The sequence below is a fragment of the Culex quinquefasciatus genome, chromosome 2 (assembly GCF_015732765.1).
Source record: "Culex quinquefasciatus strain JHB chromosome 2, VPISU_Cqui_1.0_pri_paternal, whole genome shotgun sequence".
In the NCBI taxonomy this organism is placed as follows: Eukaryota; Metazoa; Arthropoda; class Insecta; order Diptera; family Culicidae; genus Culex; species Culex quinquefasciatus.
The window spans coordinates 192,690,090-192,715,128 of NC_051862.1; the positions used below are offsets into that span (position 1 = coordinate 192,690,090).

Genomic DNA, 25,039 nt, shown 5'->3' on the forward strand with positions numbered 1-25,039 from the left:
CAGCAATCGAATTCAGTGCTCGTCCAAAGGGTTTACAATGAATTTGAAAATTTCTTACTTTTTGTTAATTTTTGGCTTAGGAAAATGCATTTTAATAATTAAAAAAAAACTAAGAAAATTAACGCAAAATTGTGTTATTTGCGTGCAGTAAAATTACTAAGTAATCAGTTGTTTAAGAAACAAAATATCACCCCATGACACAAAGTATTTGAGTCAGTAAAAAATTATGAGCTCGATTTCGTCAAATTTTGCAATTCAGGCAACCTTAATTAAGAAAATGTTGAAAAGTGCTTTAAAAATTTCTAACATCATAAAAAGACTTGATTTATGATTAGAACGGAAATTTGATCATATTTATTAAAATAAATTTAACAGAGATTCGAAAATAAATAGCTCAACTGCTCTGCGTTTTAATTCTTTGAAAAAATGTTCATGTGTTATAAAATGCTTTGAACATCAAAATGTATTATCCAAGGCAAAGCTTATTTCGCTGGAATTTTTCGTAAAACTTTGTTATAAACAATATTTTTGAAAACGAGTTTTAAAATGCCTGTTAAAAATCTTGTGGACAGATAAAATAAAAAACTCAATGTTCAAATAAACTAGGGACCATTTGTTATTTAAATAATAAGAACTTCGCGGTATTTCGCGGTATTTACGGAATTTCACTGTCATGGGCAAATTTCACGGATTACTCAGCTTGCGCGAAATCTCGAAAAATCATTAGCCCTTAAATATTTTGAATCGTACATATTCTCAACCAGGAAGGTGAAACACAACTTTCTTTCTTGGGATGGTCATCGGGACGGTTGAACCATCTTCCCCAGCTAAACTTTCCCCGAGCACAATTGAATTGTAATTGGCTAGGTAAAGCTCTCATCTTCCATCCCGATCACGTGTGCGTCATTCTGCTGCCTGCCAAACTGGAGCACAGGGAATTTCCATCAGGATTCCTACAGCAGCCGAGATGACGTCGCCATCGTCCAAGTGTCGGGTCCACAAAGCGCAATAAAAAAAAAGCTGCTCGAGGACCAAAGGAAAAACGGAAATTAAAAACTTTGAGTGTAGGCGGTGGTGAGCTTTTTGGACTTTAACCGTTAACTGGCTTAGGGTGGGGGGTCGACAAAATTTATTTAAAGTTAAAAATTAAACTAGCTTCAAGGCGTTAAATTTTGTGGTTTGAAAATCTTTAACCCCCACGAGAGTAACTCCTCAAAGTTAAGCAAACTTAACCGGGGCGTTATCGTTCATCATCCGGGTGCGGCCAGCAAAAATGGTTTAATGAGATGGAATAATTTATCCTGTGAACAAGATTCCAATCTCGTTGAAGAGGCCATTTGGGAAGCTGCTGCCTGAACAATTCAAGGATTTGCCCTGCTGGACTGGGCGTTGGATGGGCTGTGGTTCTTTATTGGCACTCATCTACCAACACAGACACAGACACCCGTACAAGAACACAACACGGTACCAACACAGCCCCAGTATAGGGTGAAAGCAACGAGTTTCCTTAAATATACACACTAACGACAACGGAGCAGCAAGCAAAATCAACTTCCTTTGGCCCATGCCGAGGAGCAGCTATTCAAGGAACGTCCAAATTGGCCCGACTGACTGTGCTGTGTATACTATAGTATAGTGCCCCATTATCAGGCAGGCTGGCCATTTTTGGCAACGGGGACGACGGTCTTATCTTTGGTTTAGGTCCTTCTTCCACCACCGCCAGGAACTACCACCAGCAGACACAATTCCGGGTTCCGAAAGTTTGTTGTTACATGGTAGAGGGGGTAGATAAAATTCTCACACAAAAGCTTTGTGCTTCTTCGAGCAGGGGAAGGAGCGAGGAAAGTCCGAATTTTTGGGGCCAACAAAGAATATTAAAGGATTTAATTAAATTTCTTCGGAGATTTCTGGAGATTTGTTTACAGCGACAAACTGGTCCTTCTGGGAGCACTGATTGCTAGAGGAAGTTACTTGGTTGATCCGCTTGGAAAAGAGATTTAATTATTAGCTTATTTTTGGACTTTCCGGAAAATAGTCCGCATGGGCAATTAATTGAATTGCCATTATTTATGGGGCGAACTTGGTGGCTTAAAAAGGTCAACCAGCCTTCAACAAGATTTGAGCAAACTTTGTTATTTAATAAGCTTCAATAGAAGAGCGATTATGTTGGAGGACACGTCATCGCTTATTTATCGACGTCTACTGCCCATTTTTGTCTTTTTTTCCTCTGTTCAGGAGGTTATTTTGATTTTTTTTTTATATGTTTTTATAATTATTACGCTGATATTTTATTATTTATCGTTGACAAGGTTTTTTTTCGTCTTAAAACCATTTTTTTTGGAGTTTTTCTTAGATGTCGTAATAAGGTCCGAAGATTTAATTCTTTAAGATACTGTACATTCAATTTTCAAAATTTCCCATGACTATAATACCACTAATCAAAAGCTAAAACCTCAGCTGTCAGCAGCTTACAACCATCTTCGCTTTGATTTGCAACCTTATACATTGAAAACACACTATTAGAAGCTACCTACTACAAGCCGCCGATACTAAGAACGGTCATCACTACAACCACCTTCCACGTCAGAGTAATTTTCGTGGGAAAATCTTCTGCCTCCTCACCGCCCTCAAACCATCACCCCACTCAAACTGACCAGTGGACCAGCCTCTCTCAGTCTATGATTCATGAGTTGACGGCTTAGGATCGCCGCCGCGGTCTGGTTTGCAGCTGTTACAAATAAATCAACCGCCAAAATTGGGCATACCCAGAGTGTCAGAGTGTAGAGTAAGTGCCCGTCTACCTGGCCTAGTATTATGGACTGGCAGGCAGGCCCTAAATTGGCACCAGTTACGGGGGTTCGACTGTGCCTGCTGTCTACTATAGACAGATACGTACGGGGAATGTGATTGATGGGTTGATGAATTGGGCGCGTTTGCTTTGGAAAGATTGATTAATTCTTGGATGTTTTTTTTCGCAAGCGGCAGCAGCCTCTCGCCCGCGACCGAGCATTCTTTCTCTACATGGTTTGTTTGATGTGTGTACGAAAAGCGAAAGACACGGGATCATTATTGGGAATTTGTTTTGACACGAGTAATGGTCATTCAACTGTCTCGATATTGGATGAATTATGAGTTCGAAGTAGTTGGGGTACACATTTCTAAATAAATAGTAAAAAGTCAAAGAAAAGATAATATGTTTATTTGTATTCTCCTTGTCAACTGAATTTATTTTTTTTGTAAATATATTTTTCAATAAATATATTTAATGTGTGGTTTGACAAAAGTTTTATTGAATTTTAATAATTCCATGAAATTCCGTAGTACTTTTCAAAAGGGCGAAACCTTGGATGTAAACAAACTGTCTATTCCGCTTGATCTAGTGGCAGTTCACGTTGAGTGAGACTTGGATAGGCTGTTCATTAACAATTAAAGTTTCCTCTTATTAAAAATTTACTATGGAATTGTTAACTGTTTAGATTACAGGTTTTCGGTATTTAACATTCTAATATTAGTCAGATTTTTATACTTGATTAATATTTTAAGTGTAATGCGGATACATACTTCAAATCTTATTATTGAGTTTCTATTTTTTTACATTCGTAAATTATGTTTTTAGCAATTTTTTGAACATTTTTTTTTTCATTTTGAAAATAGAGCTAAAAATTTACATAGAAATATTTCACTGACTGATAAAAGTAAGAAGTTTCAAAAATCTAGCTTAACATTTGAAAAGGTCGTATGAAAACATAAAATACTGTTTTGAAGGTCTCGTGACCAAAGACCCTATGTTTGAAAATATTTTTTCCTGTTCCTCGGAAAATTTTACATAATATTTCAAAAAAGGGTGAAGTTATGTTTTCAATTTTCTGAGATACGATTTTTTTTAAAATAAAAACTGGGGTTTTCGACGCGCCACGCGCAAAAATGAGAAAATGATGAAAACGGCAAAAAATCGACTTTTTTTCACTAAAACAGCAATTTCTTGAAAATTTCAGCGATGACCATACCTGTTAGGGTACCAAAAGTGGCGTATTTCAATTACGAAAATTTTGGTACACTTACTTGTCCCTGTAAGGCGACTCGGCACTAAACAGGTCCCAGCTCCGAAAAGGACCTAATAAAAATAATGTTATGAAAAAAAACTTGTCTCTGTTTGTCCAAATGTTTGGATATTGTATCTGCTAGTGCAATTTTTATTTGAAACAAAATTTATCATTTTATAACTTTTTCCCTAGGTTCCTATATTTGTTCAAAATTGTTTGATTTTTTGGATTGTTTTTGGTAAAAAATGCAGCTCAACAAAATTAGTACACGTCTATATTCATACTGTTTTTTTTCGATTTATCGAAACATTGGCAATTCAATTAATTTCAAAACTTTTTTTCGTAAAATCGCGATAACTCGTGATGTTTATAAGCAAACTCCTTATGTCTATATATCAAAATTTTTGTAATTGTCTGCTCTAGAATTTTGTAGAACATTGTTACACTAGCCTGTCCCATTTTGAGGTCATGTCGAGGAATTTCAGGTGCTCGATTTACTGAAAAAAGTCACTTTTTTGAACAAATTTTCTAAAATCGCTTGGAATCAATACAAAAACTGATCCGATCAGGTGTGTATTATCTTCAAACGATAGGTTTTTGTCCTGAGAATAATATTGAACCATAATCAGAACGTAAAAAAAAACAATAAACATAAACAGTTCTGTGAGTAGACTATCAAAGTGGAACGAAAACCGAAAAAAGTATGACCGAACTTGCAAGCAATTTAAATTGCAGCGATTTAAACACGCAAATAACATTCCAAAAGGGTTTAGCTCCAAAACATCACTGTCAACACGAAATTTGATTCCAGATTCGGATTCAGCGGCCAAAATTACTAAAAGGAAGCATATCCTGACCTTTAAGACATATGCTTGCAACATCATGTAATTAGTATACCAAGATTGCTTCTGAATTCTGAGAAATTTTGAAAATTGGCACTTTTTTCTCACTAAAACTCAAATATCTCGGCTCTGGAGTGTCAAAATTGCATTTTCTCAGAGAACAAAATGTTCGCCATGAAATTTCCTAAAGATGCATGTATTGGTTTTACTGGGAAAAATAGGCTACCCAAAATTAAATGAGCAATTCTGAAAAATTTGTTAAAAAAAGTGACTTTTTTCAGTAAATCGACTAGGGGGTGCGAGAAAGTATTTTATTATTTTTTCTTGTCTAAGAAAACATTGTTTCTAACATCATAATCTATCATTTAAGAAGTGAGTACCTGGAATTCCTCGACATGACCTCAAAATGGGACAGGCTATTGTTACACTCTAAAAAATAACCCTGCAAAGTTAAAAAAACACGAAATTTTAAAATGAAAAATTTTGTTTTAAATGAAAAAAATGACCTTTCTGGGTCAATGTAGATTCGAAAAGTACATTAAATTTCCCATAAAATGACATGTTCCAAATTTTTTTACAGTCGAGTTACGGAAAATGGGAGAATTTTTAAAACTTTTTTAGTGTTTTTTTTCGATGAAAAATACGTCTTTTCGGAATTCTGAGTACGCCATCAAATTCGGCGTCTAATTTTACATAAAAGTCCCTTTGACACCAAATTTCTATCTCATCACCGTTTCAGACTGCAAATTATTGAAAAACACCTCTTTTTTCGCATGTTCAAAAATGGAAGGGGTCGTACCGCCCCTCCGTCACGAGATATCAAAAAACGGACCTCAGATTCGTGATCAGGTTTCACGATCAGTTTCACGCAAATCGAAGAGGGGTCGGGGCAACTGCTGTGTGAGTTGGCGGAGAAATACCCAGATAGTATAATAAGCGAAATACTATCAGAAACAAATAGTAACTAATCAAGATACATGGAAAATTAAATACTAATAATTAAACAAAAAAAAAATAGAACAAAAAAAGTAATGTTTTTCGTTAAATAAAATTTGCTCATAATGAAGTCTTAACCAAGAGAGAAAAAAATTGAAAAAATGGGTATCAGAAGGTTAACTGCTTTTAACAAGATTAAAAAAAAAGCTTTCTTTCCTGATGCCCCTGTTCAGTTTGTATTCTAGATTATCCTTAGTTAATGGTTATCAACTAATAATCCGATTTCTAGCTTTAAAAACTTAACAAATATATTGAAAAATGGTTCTAATGATTATTTTAAAAAAAATATTCGGGTTATAATAATAACGAAAGTCCATGGAATTTGGACGCCCTAGATTTATCCAAATGAAAAAAAAAAAAAAAAAAAAAAATGAATCGCGATAAAAAGTTTTAAAATCAATTTGCTTTAAGATTATATATAGTGTGTAAAACTTTTTCTATGGAATCAATTATAGAAATTTGATCAAAAACCAGTTAAAATTCTATTGTTTTCAAATTGTGTACGACATGTAAGTGCTCTAAGGTACAACAATCGTCCAATCAACCATTTATTTTCCAATAGTTTAGGTTGCTCTGCGTCAAAAATAAATCTTCTGATTCATGAATCGCCTCTATTGTTCACCGCATCCTGTCGACATTCTAGTCAATCGTTAAAATGAGGTTTTATTTTATCCTCCCCTATAAATAGCTCCCATTTTCTTCTTATTGCCAATATTCCCAGAATAGCGCGTTCCCAAGTTATTTTTTCTTTTTCTTTCTCCCCCTCAGTGCCATTTTTACCTTGCAGCTATTTCTAAAAATTGCAATTAAAGTAGGATACCATCGATCAAACCACCACGGGACTCCTCAAAACCCAACTTCCTTTCCCCCACATAAACACACACACCCATTGAGGGTGGTAATTACAAGCTTACCTGTTCGACCGTCGTAATTTATCCTCTCCCTCCTACCATCAACAACGTGCCACACAAACTGTTCACTAACATGGACCCTGGTATCTTTCTTCCTTTCAGATCTCAACTTGTGGTCGACAGCGCACACAAAACACGGAAAGCTTTGGAAATAATTAAAAGCTTCCTTCTTCTGGAAAGGAAAACACCGTTTATTGGACCTTGCAACAATATATTACCGGCTGGTCGCGTGTGTGAACGAGTGTGTTTGTGGGGGTGTTCGTGGGCACGCTTCACCGAGTATAATAATTAAAAATGAATTCAATTGTGTTAAAAGAGGAAGAAAAGAGGAAATGAAAAATTGATAATGTCCTGTCGGAAAAGCTTCCAAGGCCGCCAAGCCGCCTTGCCGCGCTAAATGGTATGAATTATTGAATTTTGTGTTCCTCACCACCATCAGCGTGCTGCAGTGAAGCAGTGCAAATCACGTGAAAACGAGGCGCCATTAAACGGCCTGGACACCCCACGTGAACCGCCCCAGGGGGTGGCGAAGAAGAAGCTTTAATTGAGTGAAATTGATAGCGTAGAAGAGGAAAGGAGGAGGAGGAAAAAAGCTCCCGGAACGATGGCCTCCTCGGCGGTAGCAACGTTGAGTGCGGACGGCAAGACGCAGCCGGCCCAGAACCAGCAGTCCCCGCGGAACACCGGCGGCCAGTCAACGACGGCCGTCAAGCTGGGCACGATCGAGGTGCCAAAGGCGCTCCAGGATGGCGAAAAGTTTCTCAAGTGGGATGAGGTGAGTGTGAAGGGCGATGGATGACCTTCTCGATGGGCTCTTCTGCGTTTCATGTTCTTTAATTGATTTATTGCGGGAAGTTACGGCGAGGCGGGGCCTCAATCGGGAAAGGTTACAAGGAATGAGTGTGAGTGTGTATTTGAGTATGTGCTTGGAAAACGGTAATTAATTGAGCCTAAGAGCGACCATAAGCTTATGTTAGAGGTTTTTTTGCTTGATTTATTCGAAATATATCGAATCGAATAGAATCGAATTTGAAATATTCGTAAATCGTTTTTTTTTGAGAAGAGATTTTCTGATCGATTTGGTGTCTTCGGCAAAGGTGAACGTTATGATTAGGACTTAGTTTTTTTTTATTTTTCGAATATTTAAAAGACTAAAAAAACTTTTTGGAGCCCTCCTCATGAACAAAAATGCAATTTGGTGTCATTAGTTCGCCCGTACAAGGCTCCATATAATTTTCAGTTAATCATACAACAATGGTACGTTAATATTCTAAAATTTGTATCCTTTGGAAGATCTGATCTAATTGATTTGGTGTCTTAGGCATAGTTGTAGGTAATAAGGACCTTTTAGAGAAAAGTGGAACACTAAGTACCCCGCCCAGTAAAAATTACCTCCTGCTCCACAAGCGGCAACGGATTTTTGGGTTATTCTAAGCGTCTTGCAAATTTTGAGCGAAATTGGTTGATATTAACCCATTGATATCCGAGCCTGAAGTTGGTGAATACAGTCATGCCTCGGTTTAGCTCCGCAAATAGGGGATGCAAAACCGGGGCGTGATGCACTGTGACAGAGCTATATGGGAGACATTAGCTGTAATCCTATGAAAAATCATCCAAACATTAAAAAATTATAGTGTTTTAGAATCGGGATGATGTCAGCTATCCATTTTGCAATTATAAGTACACGAAAATTTTCACAAAAATACGAATATTTCCTGTGAAAATGCTTTTTTTCCGAAAAAATACTTAACATTATTGTTTTTGCTGTATGGGTATCAAATGAGCGGAATATTTTCATACATTCCGATACCGTAAGTGGGGTGACATTGGGTCTAGGAGGTGAGATTGGGTCAAAGTATTTTTTTACGGACTTTACCATTTCTCAGGTACTTCTCAATGAAATTAAATTCTGTTAAAAGGGTTGTGCAAGGGACATCTTAAGATGACTTTGCTGAAAAAATCTCGTTCCTAGGACAAATCCTGTCATTTTTGCAGCTGTTTAAAGTTGAGGCACTTTTTTGGCCTAAAATGACCTCTCGAAAAATCAACATTTTAAAAATTTTGTTGGAATTGATCCAAAAGTACCCAAATGCTTGAAAATCTCTAATTCAAACATTTTAGCATGTCAATACGATTCCCTCGAACAAGAAACACTGTTGGATGACTTGTTTTTACCGTATCTTTGTATTTGAGTACATTTTAGTTTCATCTGACCCAATGTCACCCCCTCTAAGGGGTGAGTTTGGGTCAATTTTCAAACGATTGCCAGGTAGATTCCATCAAATTACACCATATTTTGTGAAAATTTTAGTCACGGCGGGGACAGATAAGATGTATGTCTTAAGTTCGGAATAAATATAAACAAACAAACAAACAAACAAACTATCTTATAACAATTCTACGATAAAAGATTTTCGATGTTATTTAAATTGTTTTTTTTATTAAAAACTTACGAGAGGTGTATCGTTTTTTGACCCATAGTCACCATTACTGACGGTATTAATAATATTTTTGTGAAACACTCTAAATTTTCACAAAATTACGTAATTTCGAAAAATACTGATATTTTAAATTTTTACACTGTGGGTATCAAATGATTAGAATGTTTTCATACATTTCGTTAGTAATAAAATATTTTGTAAAATACTCAAAATTTTCACAAAATTACGTTTTTTCGAATAAATAAAAAAAAGTTTTTTTTACATAACATTTCGATAGTAATAATATATTTTGTTAAATTGTTAATTAATTTTCAATAAAATACGTATTTTCGAAAAAAATACTCAAAATTTCCCAGTTTTACAATATGAGTATCAAATCATCGGTAATTTCGAAAATACACAACTTTTGAGAAATATCGAAATCAATGTAAAATTTCCTATCATTTGATACCCCTATTGTAAAATACTGAAATTTTGAAAAAATCCGTAATTTTGTGAAAATTGAAGTATTTTCAAAAAATGTATGTATGAAAAAATCTTGATCATTTCCATTTGATATTTCTATTGTAAACCTGTTATTTTTGTTTTTTTCCGAAAAGGCGTAGTTTTGTGAAAAATCTTTAACTATCGAAATGTATGAAATAATCCCGAAACATAGCATTTCAAAAAAAAATACAGGAAATTTACGTATTTTTGTGAAAATGTTCATGTAATTCAATCAATAGCTGACATCATTCCGATTCCAAAATATTATAATTTTTTGAAGCTGCTGCACGAATCATAACCGGGGCAGTGCAAAACCGGGCCGTTTTTTTGTTTTTCATATAAAAATGACATTTTTAAGTCACTAATAACTTTTCAGAACCAAGTTTTACAGCTTTGAATTGTTAAAGTTGTAGAGCTTTTAATTTCTAATGAGAATCTCACTTTTGGGTGTATTTGGATGGAAGTTGCGCACCGTGCAGAACAAACCGTAAGATAAAAAAAGGATTTTTCATACACTTTTCGATTTTTCCATAGAAACTTCACCTTTAAGTATCAATGTTGACCAATTTTGCTCATATTTGGTTCAGAGTTCTAAAATAGCGCAAGGGAAAATATTCAGCTTGTGGAGCTAGGTTTTGAAAAAAAATCCATTTTCTAAGCACCCTTATAATACACTGATAAAACTTTTTTTGCCGATTTCTTAATTTTCTTCACAAAAAAAAAATTGAATTTGAATTCGAAAAGTACTTGACCGCAATGTTTATAAAGTGTGCTGTTTGCAACATAAAGTCACTTAAAGTTTGATTTGAAATAAAATATAACAGTTGTTAAAACTTAAAATTTAAAAAAAGTGTCCATGAATGTCCATTTATGAACATATTTCTTTCACGAAAAATTCAAAAAATTCCTGTCAGCATTTCCCAATGAAAACAACACGGAAAAAATAAAAGTGGTTGATTGGGCTCCAAATTTTTCTTAGGGTTAGGGTTTGGCCATTAGGGTGACCAACGCCGTGTTAGGGTGGTTCAAAAAATGTCATTTTCGTCGATTTTTGCAATTACTACATTTTTCAAAAAAATCATAACTCCCCGCCATTTCAACCGATATCAGCTGTCTTATTAACAAATGGATGGTGATTAGATGGCCTTTTAAAGAAAAATAGTGCGAAATTACAAAAATCTAACCTAATATTTGAAAAGGTCGTATACAACTTTATAATGCCGGTGCTTGGAAATATTTTTATCGGATTTCTTGAAATTTTACGTAACATACTTAAAAATGGGAGGAATTCATTAACAGGATTCCGAGATATGATTTTTTGAAAAATAAAAGCTGGGTTTTTCGACGTGCCGCGCGCATTTTGGCGAAATCGGCAAAAAATTAGCATTTTCACAAAAACTGCGATAACTTCAAAATTACCAAAAGTTGTGTCTTTTAATTACGAAAATTGCTATTTTTACGAACCACCCTAAAAATACGAGTGTAATTATTTCGGTCAGGGAACCCCTAGAAAAAAAATACCCCGATCCAAGCACTTTTGTTGTTTTCATGCTGTTTCTTGGGGAATTGCTGTATAATTTGTCTAAGAAACATTGAAGATTGGAGCACTGGTTGCTAAAACACACTATTTCTAAGATCAAAAAACTTTGTTTTTTTTTTGTAAAAATCAAACTACGTGTGACTTTAAATTGGCGTTTGTAAAGTTCTTCCATGGCAAGTTTGATTTTAAAGGAAAGTGATCAGGAAATTCCTCCAAAAGATACAGATTTTCGAATATTTCATACCATTTTGTATGGATGACCTGCAAGCTTATTACAAAAGAGCTCAGAGCCATCGATCTGCTAAAGTTGTTTGTAGCCTGTTATGAGCGAACAAGTTACACAACATCTCTTTTCTGTCATAAGGAGGGCTGCCAAAATGTTTTTGCTAAATTGAAAAAATACAAAAGTAAAAATACACAAAATCTGCAGATTTAGCATTAAAAAAAATTGCAAAAAAAAGAAAAATCGATAAATTTTACTTTAAAACGACGAATTTTCCCAAGATTCCTTCAAGGTTAGTCAAAAGAAAAAAATGCTCAAAGTTACCCCACTTTACCGTGCGTAATCTACGCACCAAGTGCGAAAACAAATTTCTCAATCTAAACTTTATCCCTTCGAATCCACTCAAGTGTACTACCACTGGTGTGTACACTCGATTTAATCCTTCCCCCATCGACCAAATATCTGTAATTCTAGGCCACTGCAGGCAGAGATGAGGTCACGAAGGCCGCCGCCTTCCTCCCCCAAACCCCTCCATCCAAATCATCTTAAAATAGCTTTCGAAAGCCCACTCGTTTCCCACTTTCCAAGCTTGAAAAGATCTAAATTTAGCAATATACCTACTTTGTGCTGTGTGCTGTGCGGGGAAAACTTGGCCCATAAGCAGAGAACAGAGACGAGAAGCAGTCTTCTTTTCCATCATCATCCTCTGCCAAAGGAAAATGCCGACCATGGAAGTTTCCATTGTGGAGGACGGCCCATGGAGGCTGGTGTCCCACTTCAAAGAAGCTCCTGCCTGGTGTTGTGTGTATCCTTTTTTTGTACTTCCAGGACCAGATTTGAGGGGCTTTCTTGTGTTCGTACTTTTTTTCCCACGGCTTTGTTGGCACAACAAATCTCTTATCCCAAAGCGAGTGAAAGGGGAGGCGGGAGTCCGGGGGGAGCCCGATTGATCCGTCTGCTTTTCGGTAGGGTCCTTTGCTGTTGAAGGGGGCCCTTCTCCGTCTATGGTCAGTGATGACAGCTGGAAGCGGTCGGGCAGCCAGCATCACCAGAAGGGACATAACGACGATTAGTTGGAAGCGGAAAGCCTCTTCATTTGCATGATAGTGGTGGCTTTTGTTGTCGAATGTTTATGGGCAGAATTCCATTGAAAGCTATGTTGGGAAGCTTACTTTTGTGCGCCGATGGCTTTCAGAGCGTGAGCAAATTGCAATCTTTGCTGGATCTTCGCACACGAGAAGATTGTTTTGCCTTCCGGGCCGGAAAGTAGGTCAGTTAGGGGATAGGTTGGGTGCAGTGCAGTGTTTGGATAGGTCAATGCATTACAATACTCTTTTTTTTTAAATGCTCGTTGACCCACCTTCATTTGTACACACAAAAAAATATTTCAGAATGTTACATCATTTATGATGTATAACACTTTTGCACGTCATTAAACATTTAAATGTAAATGCAATTTGATGTAAATTTGCAACAAATTATACGTAAAAACATGATTTTACTTGTGATTCAACCGTTTACGTCGAATCTCAAGTTTACATCAACTGAGTTTACACGGGATTCATTTTTTCCGTGTCGAGTACATTCACATATTTTTTTCTGTGTACTTATCAACTGAGAAGGTGCTATCCATAATCCACGTGGGCACTGTTTTGGAGATTTTAAATTGCTAGATTCGTGAAACACGTGAATTTGAATTTCTTCGAATTGCGAATTGCTTGAACCGTTGTGCACCTCGTCGAAGGTAACCACATCACGTGTCCCGAGGAATCGACCACAAGGAAAATAAAACCCCGGAGACCGCAGGTTTGCGTTGTCACTGCTTCCGTAACCGCAGCCAACCGGGCCTGATTTCGCGCTTCAATTAACCAGCACTGCAGCGCAATCGAAGCATTAAAACGTTGCCACACTTGAAGCGATTTGCGTGCAGAAGCAGTGGCAGATGTAATCAATTTTTCAACTTGTAACACGAGCAGGACCTGCCCGTCGGGGGCTGTTTGTGGTTCCGGAGCTGACAGAATATCTGGTTTCGTTGTACCTTTTTTTAACGATCGAGTGCATCGGAACAGTTTTTCCGGGAAATTGTTTCGTTTTCGATTCACATGAATCGTTATTCAGTCAAAAGCCTCTAGCAATTCATATAAACAGTAGTACCGTAAACCGAGGTGACTTTGATATGATTTCAATTTGTTTTTAAAATATTTTCCAACAGTTAAGATTTTACTCAAGATTATTATTTTTTAAACATGTACTGGGATAGGCCACACAAAGTCCATGCACTATTTCGGAAAAAAAGTATTTTCAATAATGTTTAGAAAAATAGTCACGAAATTCTTAGTTTTAATTCTGGGGTGACTTTGATAGTTTTAGTTTTTCTTGTTAAAATCATATTTAAAATGTTCAAACTTTATTTGTACGCTAAATGTACCATCACTAAAGTAGCTGATATAGTTTTTAAGAAAAAAAATCAATGTTTATAATTAACCCGTATAGGCCTGGGTGAAATTGGAATCACTAAAATGGCCATAACTCAGCGAAAACTAAACCAATTTGCATACTTCTTTATTAGTTGGACTCGTTAGAATGTCTATTTTCCGAAAATGACCCGCAGAACCCGGAAATGTTCCGGTGGCCGGAGATATTCCGGTGGGTCACTGGGTCAAACAGGGTCAAAAATGGCCATTTTTGGGTCCCGCACTATTTTGTTAATAGAAATCTTGGAAAAAAACACATTTTTTCATGTTACGATCTATGTTCTACCAACAGACAATACTGACCATTGATTTTGCACCACCGGGGATGTTCCGGATTGAGCGGGCAGGTTCCCTACCCCGAGGGAACCGGTCAAGGGACGGTCAGAAATAAAACTATTTCTATCATGGCAATATGGGTGTCAAAGTTCATTATTTTCAAAATCAAGCTCATCTATGATCCCCAAAACCACTTTTGGACCGATCTGGCCACTTTGGGACCGGTTCCCGGTACTCCGGTGAAATCCGGAATAAGGCAAATTACGGGATTATTTCTGAACAATTTTTGACTGGGCAATATGGGTGTCAGAGTTCATCATTTTCAAAATTTAGCTCATCTATGATCCCCAGAATCACTTTTGGATCGATCTGGCCACTTTGGGACCGGTTCCCGGTACTCCGGTGGAACCCGGAATATGGCAAATTACGGGATTATTTCTGAATATTTTTTGGCATAGCAATATGGATGTCAAAGTTCATCATTTTCAAAATCAAGCTCATCCATGATCCCCAGAACCACTTTTGGATCGATCTGGCCACTTTGGGACCGGTTCCCGGTACTCCGGAGAAACCCGGAATAAGGCAAATTACGGGATTATTTCTGAACAATTTTTGACTAAGCAATATGGGTGTCAAAAGTTCATCATTTTCAAAATTTAGCTCATCCATGATCCCCAGAACCACTTTTGGATCGATCTGGCCACTTTGGGACCGGTTCCCGGTACTCCGGTGGAACCCGGAATATGGCAAATTACGGGATTATTTCTGAACAATTTTTGACTGGGCAATATGGGTGTCAGAGTTCATCATTTTCAAAATTTAGCTCATCTATGATCCCCAGAATCACTTTTGGATCGATCTGGCCACTTTGGGACCGGTTCCCGGTACTCCGGTGGAACCCGGAATATGGCAAATTACGGGATTATTTCTGAATATTTTTTGGCATAGCAATATGGATGTCAAAGTTCATCATTTTCAAAATCAAGCTCATCCATGATCCCCAGAACCACTTTTGGATCGATCTGGCCACTTTGGGACCGGTTCCCGGTACTCCGGAGAAACCCGGAATAAGGCAAATTACGGGATTATTTCTGAACAATTTTTGACTAAGCAATATGGGTGTCAAAGTTCATCATTTTCAAAATTTAGCTCATCCATGATCCCCAGAACCACTTTTGGATCGATCTGGCCACTTTGGGACCGGTTCCCGGTACTCCGGTGGAACCCGGAATATGGCAAATTACGGGATTATTTCTGAACAATTTTTGACAGGGCAATATGGGTGTCAAAGTTCATCATTTTCAAAATTTAGCTCATCCATGATCCCCAGAACCACTTTTGGATCGATCTGGCCACTTTGGGACCGGTTCCCGGTACTCCGGAGAAACCCGGAATTAGGCAAATTACGAGATTATTTCTGAACAATTTTTGACTAAGCAATATGGGTGTCAAAGTTCATCATTTTCAAAATTTAGCTCATCCATGATCCTCAGAACCACTTTTGGATCGATCTGGCCACTTTGGGACCGGTTCCCGGTACTCCGGTGGAACCCGGAATATGGCAAATTACGGGATTATTTCTGAACAATTTTTGACAGGGCAATATGGGTGTCAAAGTTCATCATTTTCAAAATCAAGCTCATCCATGATCCCCAAAACCACTTTTGGACCGATCTGGCCACTTTGGGACCGGTTCCCGGTACTCCGGTGGAACCCGGAATAAGGCAAATTACGGGATTATTTCTGAACAATTTTTGACTAAGCAATATGGGTGTCAAAAGTTCATCATTTTCAAAATTTAGCTCATCCATGATCCCCAGAACCACTTTTGGATCGATCTGGCCACTTTGGGACCGGTTCCCGGTACTCCGGTGGAACCCGGAATATGGCAAATTACGGGATTATTTCTGAACAATTTTTGACAGGGCAATATGGGTGTCAAAGTTCATCATTTTCAAAATTTAGCTCATCCATGATCCCCAGAACCACTTTTGATCGATCTGGCCACTTTGGGACCGGTTCCCGGTACTCCGGAGAAACCGGAATTAGGCAAATTACGGATTATTTCTGAACAATTTTGACTAAGCAATATGGGTGTCAAAGTTCATCATTTTCAAATTTAGCTCATCCATGATCCCCAGAACCACTTTTGGATCGATCTGGCCACTTTGGGACCGGTTCCCGGTACTCGGTGGAACCGGAATATGGCAAATTACGGATTATTTCTGAACAATTTTTGACAGGGCAATATGGATGTCAAAGTTCATCATTTTCAAAATCAAGCTCATCCATGATCCCAAAACCACTTTTGGACCGATCTGGCCACTTTGGGACCGGTTCCCGGTGGAACCGGAATAAGGCAATTACGGGATTATTTCTGAACAATTTTGACAGGGCAATATGGGTGTCAAAGTTCATCATTTTCAAAACAAAGCTCATCCATGATCCCCAGAACCACTTTTGGACCGATGGCCATTCGGGACCGGTTCCGGTATTCCGGAGAAACCGGAATAAGGCAAATTACGGATTATTTCTGAACAATTTTGACTAAGCAATATGGGTGTCAAAGTTCATCATTTTCAAATCAAGCTCATCCATGATCCCCAAAACCACTTTTGACCATCTTTTGGGACCGGTTCCCGGTACTCGGTGGAACCGGAATATGGCAAATGGATTATTTCTGAACAATTTTGACAGGGCAATATGGGTGTCAAAGTTCATCATTTTAAAATCAAGCTCATCCATGATCCCAGAACCACTTTTGATCGATTCCACTTTGGGACCGGTACTCGGAGAAACCGGAATAAGGCAAATTACGGATTATTTCTGAATAATTTTCACAGGTAATATGGATGTCAAAGTTCATCATTTTCAAAACAAAGCTCATCCATGATCCCCAGAACCACTTTTGACCGATCTGGCCACTTCGGGACCGGTTCCCGGTATTCCGGAGAAACCCGGAATAAGGCAAATTACGGGATTATTTCTGAACAATTTTTGACTAAGCAATATGGGTGTCAAAGATCATCATTTTCAAAACAAAGCTCATCCATGATCCCCAGAACCACTTTTGGACCGATCTGGCCACTTCGGGACCGGTTCCCGGTACTCCGGTGGAACTCGAATAAGGCAATTATTCAGAAATAATCCCGTAAATTGCCATATTCCGAGTTCCACCGGAGTACCGGGAACCGGTCCCAAAGTGGCCAGATCGGTCCAAAAGTGGTTCTGGGGATCATGGATGAGCTTGATTTTGAAAATAATGAACTTTGACACCCATATTTCCCTGTCAAAAATTGTTCAGAAATAATCCCGTAATTTGCCTTATTCCGGGTTCCACCGGAGTACCGGGAACCGGTCCCAAAGTGGCCAGATCGGTCCAAAAGTGGTTTTGGGGATCATGGATGAGCTTGATTTTGAAAATGATGAACTTTGACACCCATATTGCCTATGAAAAATTATTCAGAAATAATCCCGTAAATTGCCATATTCCGAGTTCCACCGGAGTACCGGGAACCGGTCCCAAAGTGGCCAGATCGGTCCAAAAGTGGTTTTGGGGATCATGGATGAGCTTGATTTTGAAAATGATGAACTCTGACACCCATATTGCTTAGTCAAAAATTGTTCAGAAATAATCCCGTAATTTGCCTTATTCCGAGTTTCTCCGGAATACCGGGAACCGGTCCCGAAGTGGCCAGATCGATCCAAAAGTGGTTCTGGGGATCATGGATGAGCTTTGTTTTGAAAATGATGAACTTTGACACTCATATTGCTTAGTCAAAAATTGTTCAGAAATAATCCCGTAATTTGCCTTATTCCGGCTTTCTCCGGAATACCGGGAACCGGTCCCGAAGTGGCCAGATCGGTCCAAAAGTGGTTCTGGGGATCATGGATGAGCTTTGTTTTGAAAATGATGAACTTTGACACCCATATTACCTGTGAAAAATTATTCAGAAATAATCCCGTAATTTGCCTTATTCCGGGTTCCACCGGAGTACCGGGAACCGGTCCCAAAGTGGCCAGATCGATCCAAAAGTGGTTCTGGGGATCATGGATGAGCTAAATTTTGAAAATGATGAACTTTGACACCCATATTGCTTAGTCAAAAATTGTTCAGAAATAATCCCGTAATTTGCCTAATTCCGGGTTTCTCCGGAGTACCGGGAACCGGTCCCAAAGTGGCCAGATCGATCCAAAAGTGGTTCTGGGGATCATGGATGAGCTAAATTTTGAAAATGATGAACTTTGACACCCATATTGCCCTGTCAAAAATTGTTCAGAAATAATCCCATAATTTGCCATATTCCGGGTTCCACCGGAGTACCGGGAACCGGTCCCAAAGTGGCCAGATCGATCCAAAAGTGGTTCTGGGGATCATGGATGAGCTAAATTTTGAAAATGATGAACTTTTGACACCCATATTGCTTAGTCAAAAATTGTTCAGAAATAATCCCGTAATTTGCCTTATTCCGGGTTCCACCGGAGTACCGGGAACCGGTCCCAAAGTGGCCAGATCGGTCCAAAAGTGGTTTTGGGGATCATGGATGAGCTTGATTTTGAAAATGATGAACTTTGACACCCATATTTCCCTGTCAAAAATTGTTCAGAAAAAATCCCGTAATTTGCCTTATTCCGAGTTCCACCGGAGTACCGGGAACCGGTCCCAAAGTGGCCAGATCGGTCCAAAAGTGGTTTTGGGGATCATGGATGAGCTTGATTTTGAAAATGATGAACTTTGACATCCATATTGCCATGATAGAAATAGTTTTATTTCTGACCGTCCCTTGACCGGTTCCCTCGGGGTAGGGAATCTGCCCGATCAATCCGGAACATCCCCGGTGGTGCAAAATCAATGGTCAGTATTGTCTGTTGGTAGAACAAAGATCGTAACATGAAAAAATGTGTTTTTTCCATGATTTCTATTAACAAAATAGTGCGGGACCCAAAAATGGCCATTTTTGACCCTGTTTGACCCAGTGACCCACCGGAATATCTCCGGCCACCTGAACATTTCCGGGTTCTGCCGGTCATTTTCGGAAAATAGACATTCTAACGAGTCCAACTAATAAAGAAGTATGCAAATTGGTTGAGTTTTCGCTGAGTTATGGCCATTTTAGTGATTCCAATTTCACCCAGGCCTATACGGGTTAATTAACAAAGTGTATAAGCTTTTTAGCAAAATACATAAAAACTTTAGGTAAAATTGTTAAAAAGTCGGAATTTTGTCTGAAATTTGTCAAAACTAGTTTTGTTTATCAAATTATCGATTTATATTGCATTTTATACTGAATTCGAAGCACGAATCACAAGTTTTCACATTTTACATGAAATTTGTTCAACTGAAATCGCTTATAAATTTGGAGATTTTTTTTGATTGTGTTTCAAAAACACATATTATTTATTATTTACAAACTTTTATAACCTTCTCCTAGTGGAAAATTGTCCAAAGAATCCGAAAATGCATTCCGTTTTCCGAAAATGACTTTCATCAACATTTTCTTAACTATAGTTAACTAACTTTTTAAACTTATCAAAATTTTATGAAAAGTTCTTCTTGAGGAACTTTGAATACTTCTCTACCACGGTCAATATGTTTCTAAACCATTCCTTACGTATTTTAATTGTACTCTTCATTTTGCGGAAAAATCGCAAACCTATCGAAGTCACCCCGGCTATCAAAGTTACCCCGTTTTACGGTAATCTATTTTTCTTGTCATTGTCATAAAACATGAGTGAAGCAATGATATCCTAGATATTGGGATTAAGAATTGTTTAAATTTCGTGGGGCTATTAAAACCATCAAAACAAGCAAAAATCTCGATTTTTTTTTTCTTTTTGACACCAGTAGAAATGTACGCCTCCTTCGTTAAAATTGTTACAACCTTAATGTTTTGAGCTGCAATATCTCTGGAAACACAACACAGTAAAAAAAATGTGTAAGTTTGCAAGGTGTTATTTTGGAGGGTTCAATATTAAATACCTCTTTTATGATATAATTTTACCGCAATTCGGACTGAAAAAGCGACAACAGAAAAGTGGTAAAATTAAACATTTTCAGAGGTAAAATTACACATTTTTTTTGACATAAAAGATGTAATATTACCATGATTTTTTTTTCTGTGAAGTTGTACAAAGTCGAGCCAAGATTTTTTTTTTGACCTTGGAAAGTTTTTTTTCTCGATATGTCAAAAAGCGACAAGCGACAATACAAAAAAACGACGGCGTCGATATGAATTTGTCTCTTTACCTTTACGCCAATCCTTTTTTATTTGGCTGTAAGGGTGCTCCTGGACAAGTTAGATAAGACTATCAACTAATGACCATAAATCGATAATAATTATGAAGAGTTATGATTTTTGACATTTTTCCGAAAAAAAAAAACATTTTTAGAACTATACTTGTCAATCACTCAACTGTAAAAAATATGAGTCAAAAAATTTGAATGAAATTGCTGTTTAGCTCAAACTCACTTATCTGAAGGCATTTTTTTAATTCTTTTTTGTTGAGTTTTTCAGTCGGAGGCTGGTTCAACATCTGAAGGCATTAGAAAAAAAAATACTTCGGATGTTTGAATCGTTTGATATTTTTTTTTTGTTGACTTTTTTTTGGTTGTCGATCGATGACCGCGAAACTACTCAACAGTGATTGAGAATTTGTAGATCCAAGATGGCGGGCAAAATAGTGGTGATGAAATATTCAACAAAATAATTTGGTAATTTAATAGGCAATCGACCTTCCAAAATTCAATAATGGCATGAATTTGAAAAAACGAAAAAATGGATTGCATTTATGTTTTATATGATCAGCAATTCCATAAAAAATAGCATACAACGGGAAAATATTTTTGGAATCCCGGTAATTTCCGGGATCCCGAGAAATTTTTGAAACAGTCATAAAATCATAGAATTAGCTCAATCCTATCAATTGGTGATAATCTACATTTCAATCTTAACAAGGACGTCAGTTTTTAAATTGGTTAAATGAAATTGAAATATTATTTTTTGTTCTTTGTTGTGCTTTGGATTTTAAATGAGCTACTATGTGATTCAAATTAAATAAGTCTAAATATCTATTAAAATCATTGGTTGTTTTGAAAAAAATAATCTAGAAATATGTCAAGTGCTGGAAAAACCAAGTTGCTTACAACATTTATTTGCAATCCCGAAATACTCATTGGTACTAGTGCTGAAAAATTGAACTTTCACAAATAAGCTTTTGCAAAAAAACATATTTTAAAAATGATCTTTAAGTTACTACCGCCAACTAGTCCAACAGAAATACAGTCTGAATATGTAAGGAGATTTTAGAGCAATAAATTTGGAAAAAATGGCTGAATAGCTGTCTTTATTCGTTTCAATTGTCCTGATTTGTCCCAAATATCGGTGCTTGATTAAAAATTATTTGATCCAAATTTTTAATCATGAATATACGTAGATATCTCAATCTTTAAAAATATATAACATCAAATAGGAATGAACGCACTAATTGGTTGGAATTTCAAAGAAAAATAGATAGTGGAACGAAAAGTCCAGCCAAACATTTGAATAGGTCGTATGAAACTTTAAAATGCCGTTTTGACGGTGTCTGGATTAATGAGTCTATGTTTGAACATATTTTTATCACATTCCTTTGGAAATTTTACGTAACATGCTCAAAAATGGAAGGAGTTCATTAAAAAGATTCCGAAATATGATTTTATTTTTAAATAAAGACTGGTGTTTTCGGCACGCCACGCGCAAAAACGGGAAAATGACGAAAATGTGAAAAAATCAACTTGTTTCGCTAAAACTTCGACAACTTTAAAATTTAAGCAATTGACTAGGGGAGTTTGGGGTAATATGGACAGTGGGGGTAATTTGGACACCCCTTTAAAAATCACGTTTTCTTCGGATATAAAGTAAAAACGGCAATTTAAGTAATAAGGCTAGTACTAGTAATGGCCTACACAGAAAAAAAATGTAAATTTACCCTACACTGAAATCATGCTTTGAACGTAAACATGCTCAATGTAATTTTGAAATTCCATTTAAACAGTTGTTTTGCATTTAAACAGCGTTCATGTAAAATGAGATTAAACGTAATTGATGAAATACGTGTAAATATAACTTTTGGTTCTGGCAAATCAAAAATTTGAAACTTTAAAGAGCATGTAAATGTGTTTCTAATGTAAATGTTTGGAAATGTAAAGTTAAAAAGCCTCTAAATTCATTTTTAAGTTTGCATTGCGGTTGACAGATCAAGCGCAAGACACCAAAACAGTTCAATGTTTGTTGCGCAGCGAAATGGAAGTGAAATTTTACTGCGGGATGTTCTCGGCAAATCGAATAGTAATTGATTGTTTATTTGTGACGAGAGCCTGTTACAACAACTTTTATCAGGTTAAGGAGGTATGTAATGTAATGTTTTGTTGCAACAATGTTCCATAATGTAAACAAACAAATAATAATTGATTCCAAATTCGAATGAAACTTTTCCCCAGGATCAATAACATTGTAGATAAGAAATGCAACTCCGCAGTAAATCTTCAATAGGCCAAAACCTTGGGTGTAAACAAGAAGCCTATCCCTTTCTAGCTAAACGTGAACTAGAGAAAGTGGGTAGACTGTTTGTTTATAAACAAGGTTTCGCCCTTTTGGAAAAAATACTACAGAATTATTGTTTATAGTTTCGTCCTGTTTCGTCACATCACGATCGGCACCGAAAGGTGCACCGGAACTAGCAACCCATTAGGAGGAAGGACTAGAAAGTCCAGTTCCGAAGTGGCAAGTAAGAACTGGAAAAAAATGCCGTCTGTAGGAAGTTTTGTTGCTGGATGTTAACAAGACACAAGCTTACCTCGGAACCCCATCGATGCCGTACACTTCAAAGGTTCTAAGCCAGAGAATGCTGCTGGCAGCGCGAATGTTCACCTAGGCCGGATCTTCAAAGCCGGGTCCGTGTCGATGGGGCATTCCGTCCTTTGTAGATACTTTCTCCAGCATGATCTTGATGAGCTGTGACTTTGGCGTGATTCGCCAGACCCGATCATCTGGAACGGAACTTGGTGGCCAAAAGGAGCGAGGCATGGTGTGTTTTGCGAGTGTTGAATGGCCGGACACTAATTTTCACAGCGATCGTACAGAACTTTCACAGCGATCCTGCTTCAGAAGCCCTCGGGAAATGTACACGTCCGACAGCAGGTTCCTGCCCGGTCCTCGAGTCCGCGATGGTTTTCGACCGCCACTTCTCAATATTTGTTATTTTTTCAGCTATTGAAAAGATAGGTTAGAACTTTAGACAGATCAAAAGTGTCGGAGTTATACGGTAAACTTGGCATGCCAAAAACTTGTATAAATTCTTAATCCGACAAAAAGAGCGTACTATTCGATTTACTCAATAATGAGTGTCAGAATTTTCAAATCATAAAAAGGTGCAATAAAACTACAAAGGGGTTTAAACCGAGGTTTTAACGGATTTTCAAATCAATATTGAAAAATTAACTTAACGTTTGTTCTTGACAGAAAGTCTTTTCTCTGACAGTTCGACATTAAATTTCAGAGAAATTTTAATTAAAATAAAAAAAAGTGGACAAAAATGGTATTCTAGCATGTCTTTATCGATGTATACAAACATATTCATAGAGCTTTAGGACCCTACTAGCGCCATCTAGATAGGCTTTACGGCTTTGTTTTGCACTACCGTCATCGAGGTGACATTGGGTTTGGGGGGTGAGATTCGGTCATAAAAAATGCTGAAATTTCAGCATTTTTGTTTGAACCAATCTTACCCCCCAGACCCAATGTCACCCCTGATAACGGTATTTGAAAAGTCGAACTGAGCATAAAACAGGGGTGAGCAATCTACGACCCGCGGTCTACTTGAATGTGATAAAATTCATACTGCTGTTTTTAAATACATGATTTTTTTTATTTTTCATGAAAATTCAATATATGGTATAAACATGTTTGTTGTGCCAAAAACATTGTTTTCTTTACAAAATATTTGTATTTGTGCTAAATTTTTAGCTCCGTATATTTTTTTCATTACTAGTCTACTTGAGCAAACACAGCACGCAGAAAAAAGTTTTGTAGAATCAGCCTGTACGAGGTTTGAATCAACAAAATTTTTGTTGAATATAATCAACGCCGATTTTGGTTTGAAACAAACCTTGATTTTCTCGATTCAACAAAAGTCTTTTGTTGTTTTGAAAAAGCTGCTTTGACGTTTAGCGTTGATTCAACAAAAAATATGATTTTCAAATCAACAAAGCGTTTTGTTGATTCAAATATGCCTTATTTTTCTGCGTGAGTTTTTTTATTTTTTACTTTAATTTTTTTAAGATTTTGTGCATCTTTCTTCATAAGTGTTCTTTGCAAATACTTATGTTAAAAAAAATTAAAAAATTCTTTAAAAAAATATTTGGAGCAAATATTTTCTTACCACTTATATCAGCATTAAATTTTGTATTATACGTATTTTGTATATACAAATATTACTACATTAAAAAAAATCTTTTACTAGTAAAAAAATAAAAATCTGTATACATAAAAAATTTCGACGGTTTTGTTCGAACGCGAATCAGTTCAATACGGAGCGTCGGATCGAGGTGCTTTTTGTTGCGTTAGGTTCGTGTAAGCCCAAGAAAGGTTTATATGCTAAAAAATGCCACTTCGGCCACTCTAAGACCGATTCCGGAGCATCTGCAGATTGTAAGGGAAATTTACGTGAACTCAAATTTTGATCACAGGAGGCTGAAAAAGCAAACAAGTTAGACGTCAAGAACCAAAAAAAGACAAGACGAAGTTTGTCGGGTTGGGCATTTTAAACT

At 37.1% G+C, this 25,039-nt stretch overlaps 1 protein-coding gene across 7 annotated transcripts in view; it reads left to right on the top strand.

Annotated features, from left to right (window-relative positions):
• LOC6031888 (1-phosphatidylinositol 4,5-bisphosphate phosphodiesterase classes I and II) overlaps positions 1-25,039 on the top strand; it is a 203,963-nt gene that overhangs the window by 23,542 nt on the left and 155,382 nt on the right. For all 7 annotated transcript variants that reach the window (XM_038252352.1, XM_001842532.2, XM_038252348.1 and 4 more), the window contains exon 3: positions 6,895-7,567. In XM_038252352.1, the coding sequence (XP_038108280.1) occupies positions 7,397-7,567 (171 nt within the window). In that variant the 5' untranslated portion in view covers positions 6,895-7,396. The remainder of the gene's footprint in view (positions 1-6,894; positions 7,568-25,039) is intronic.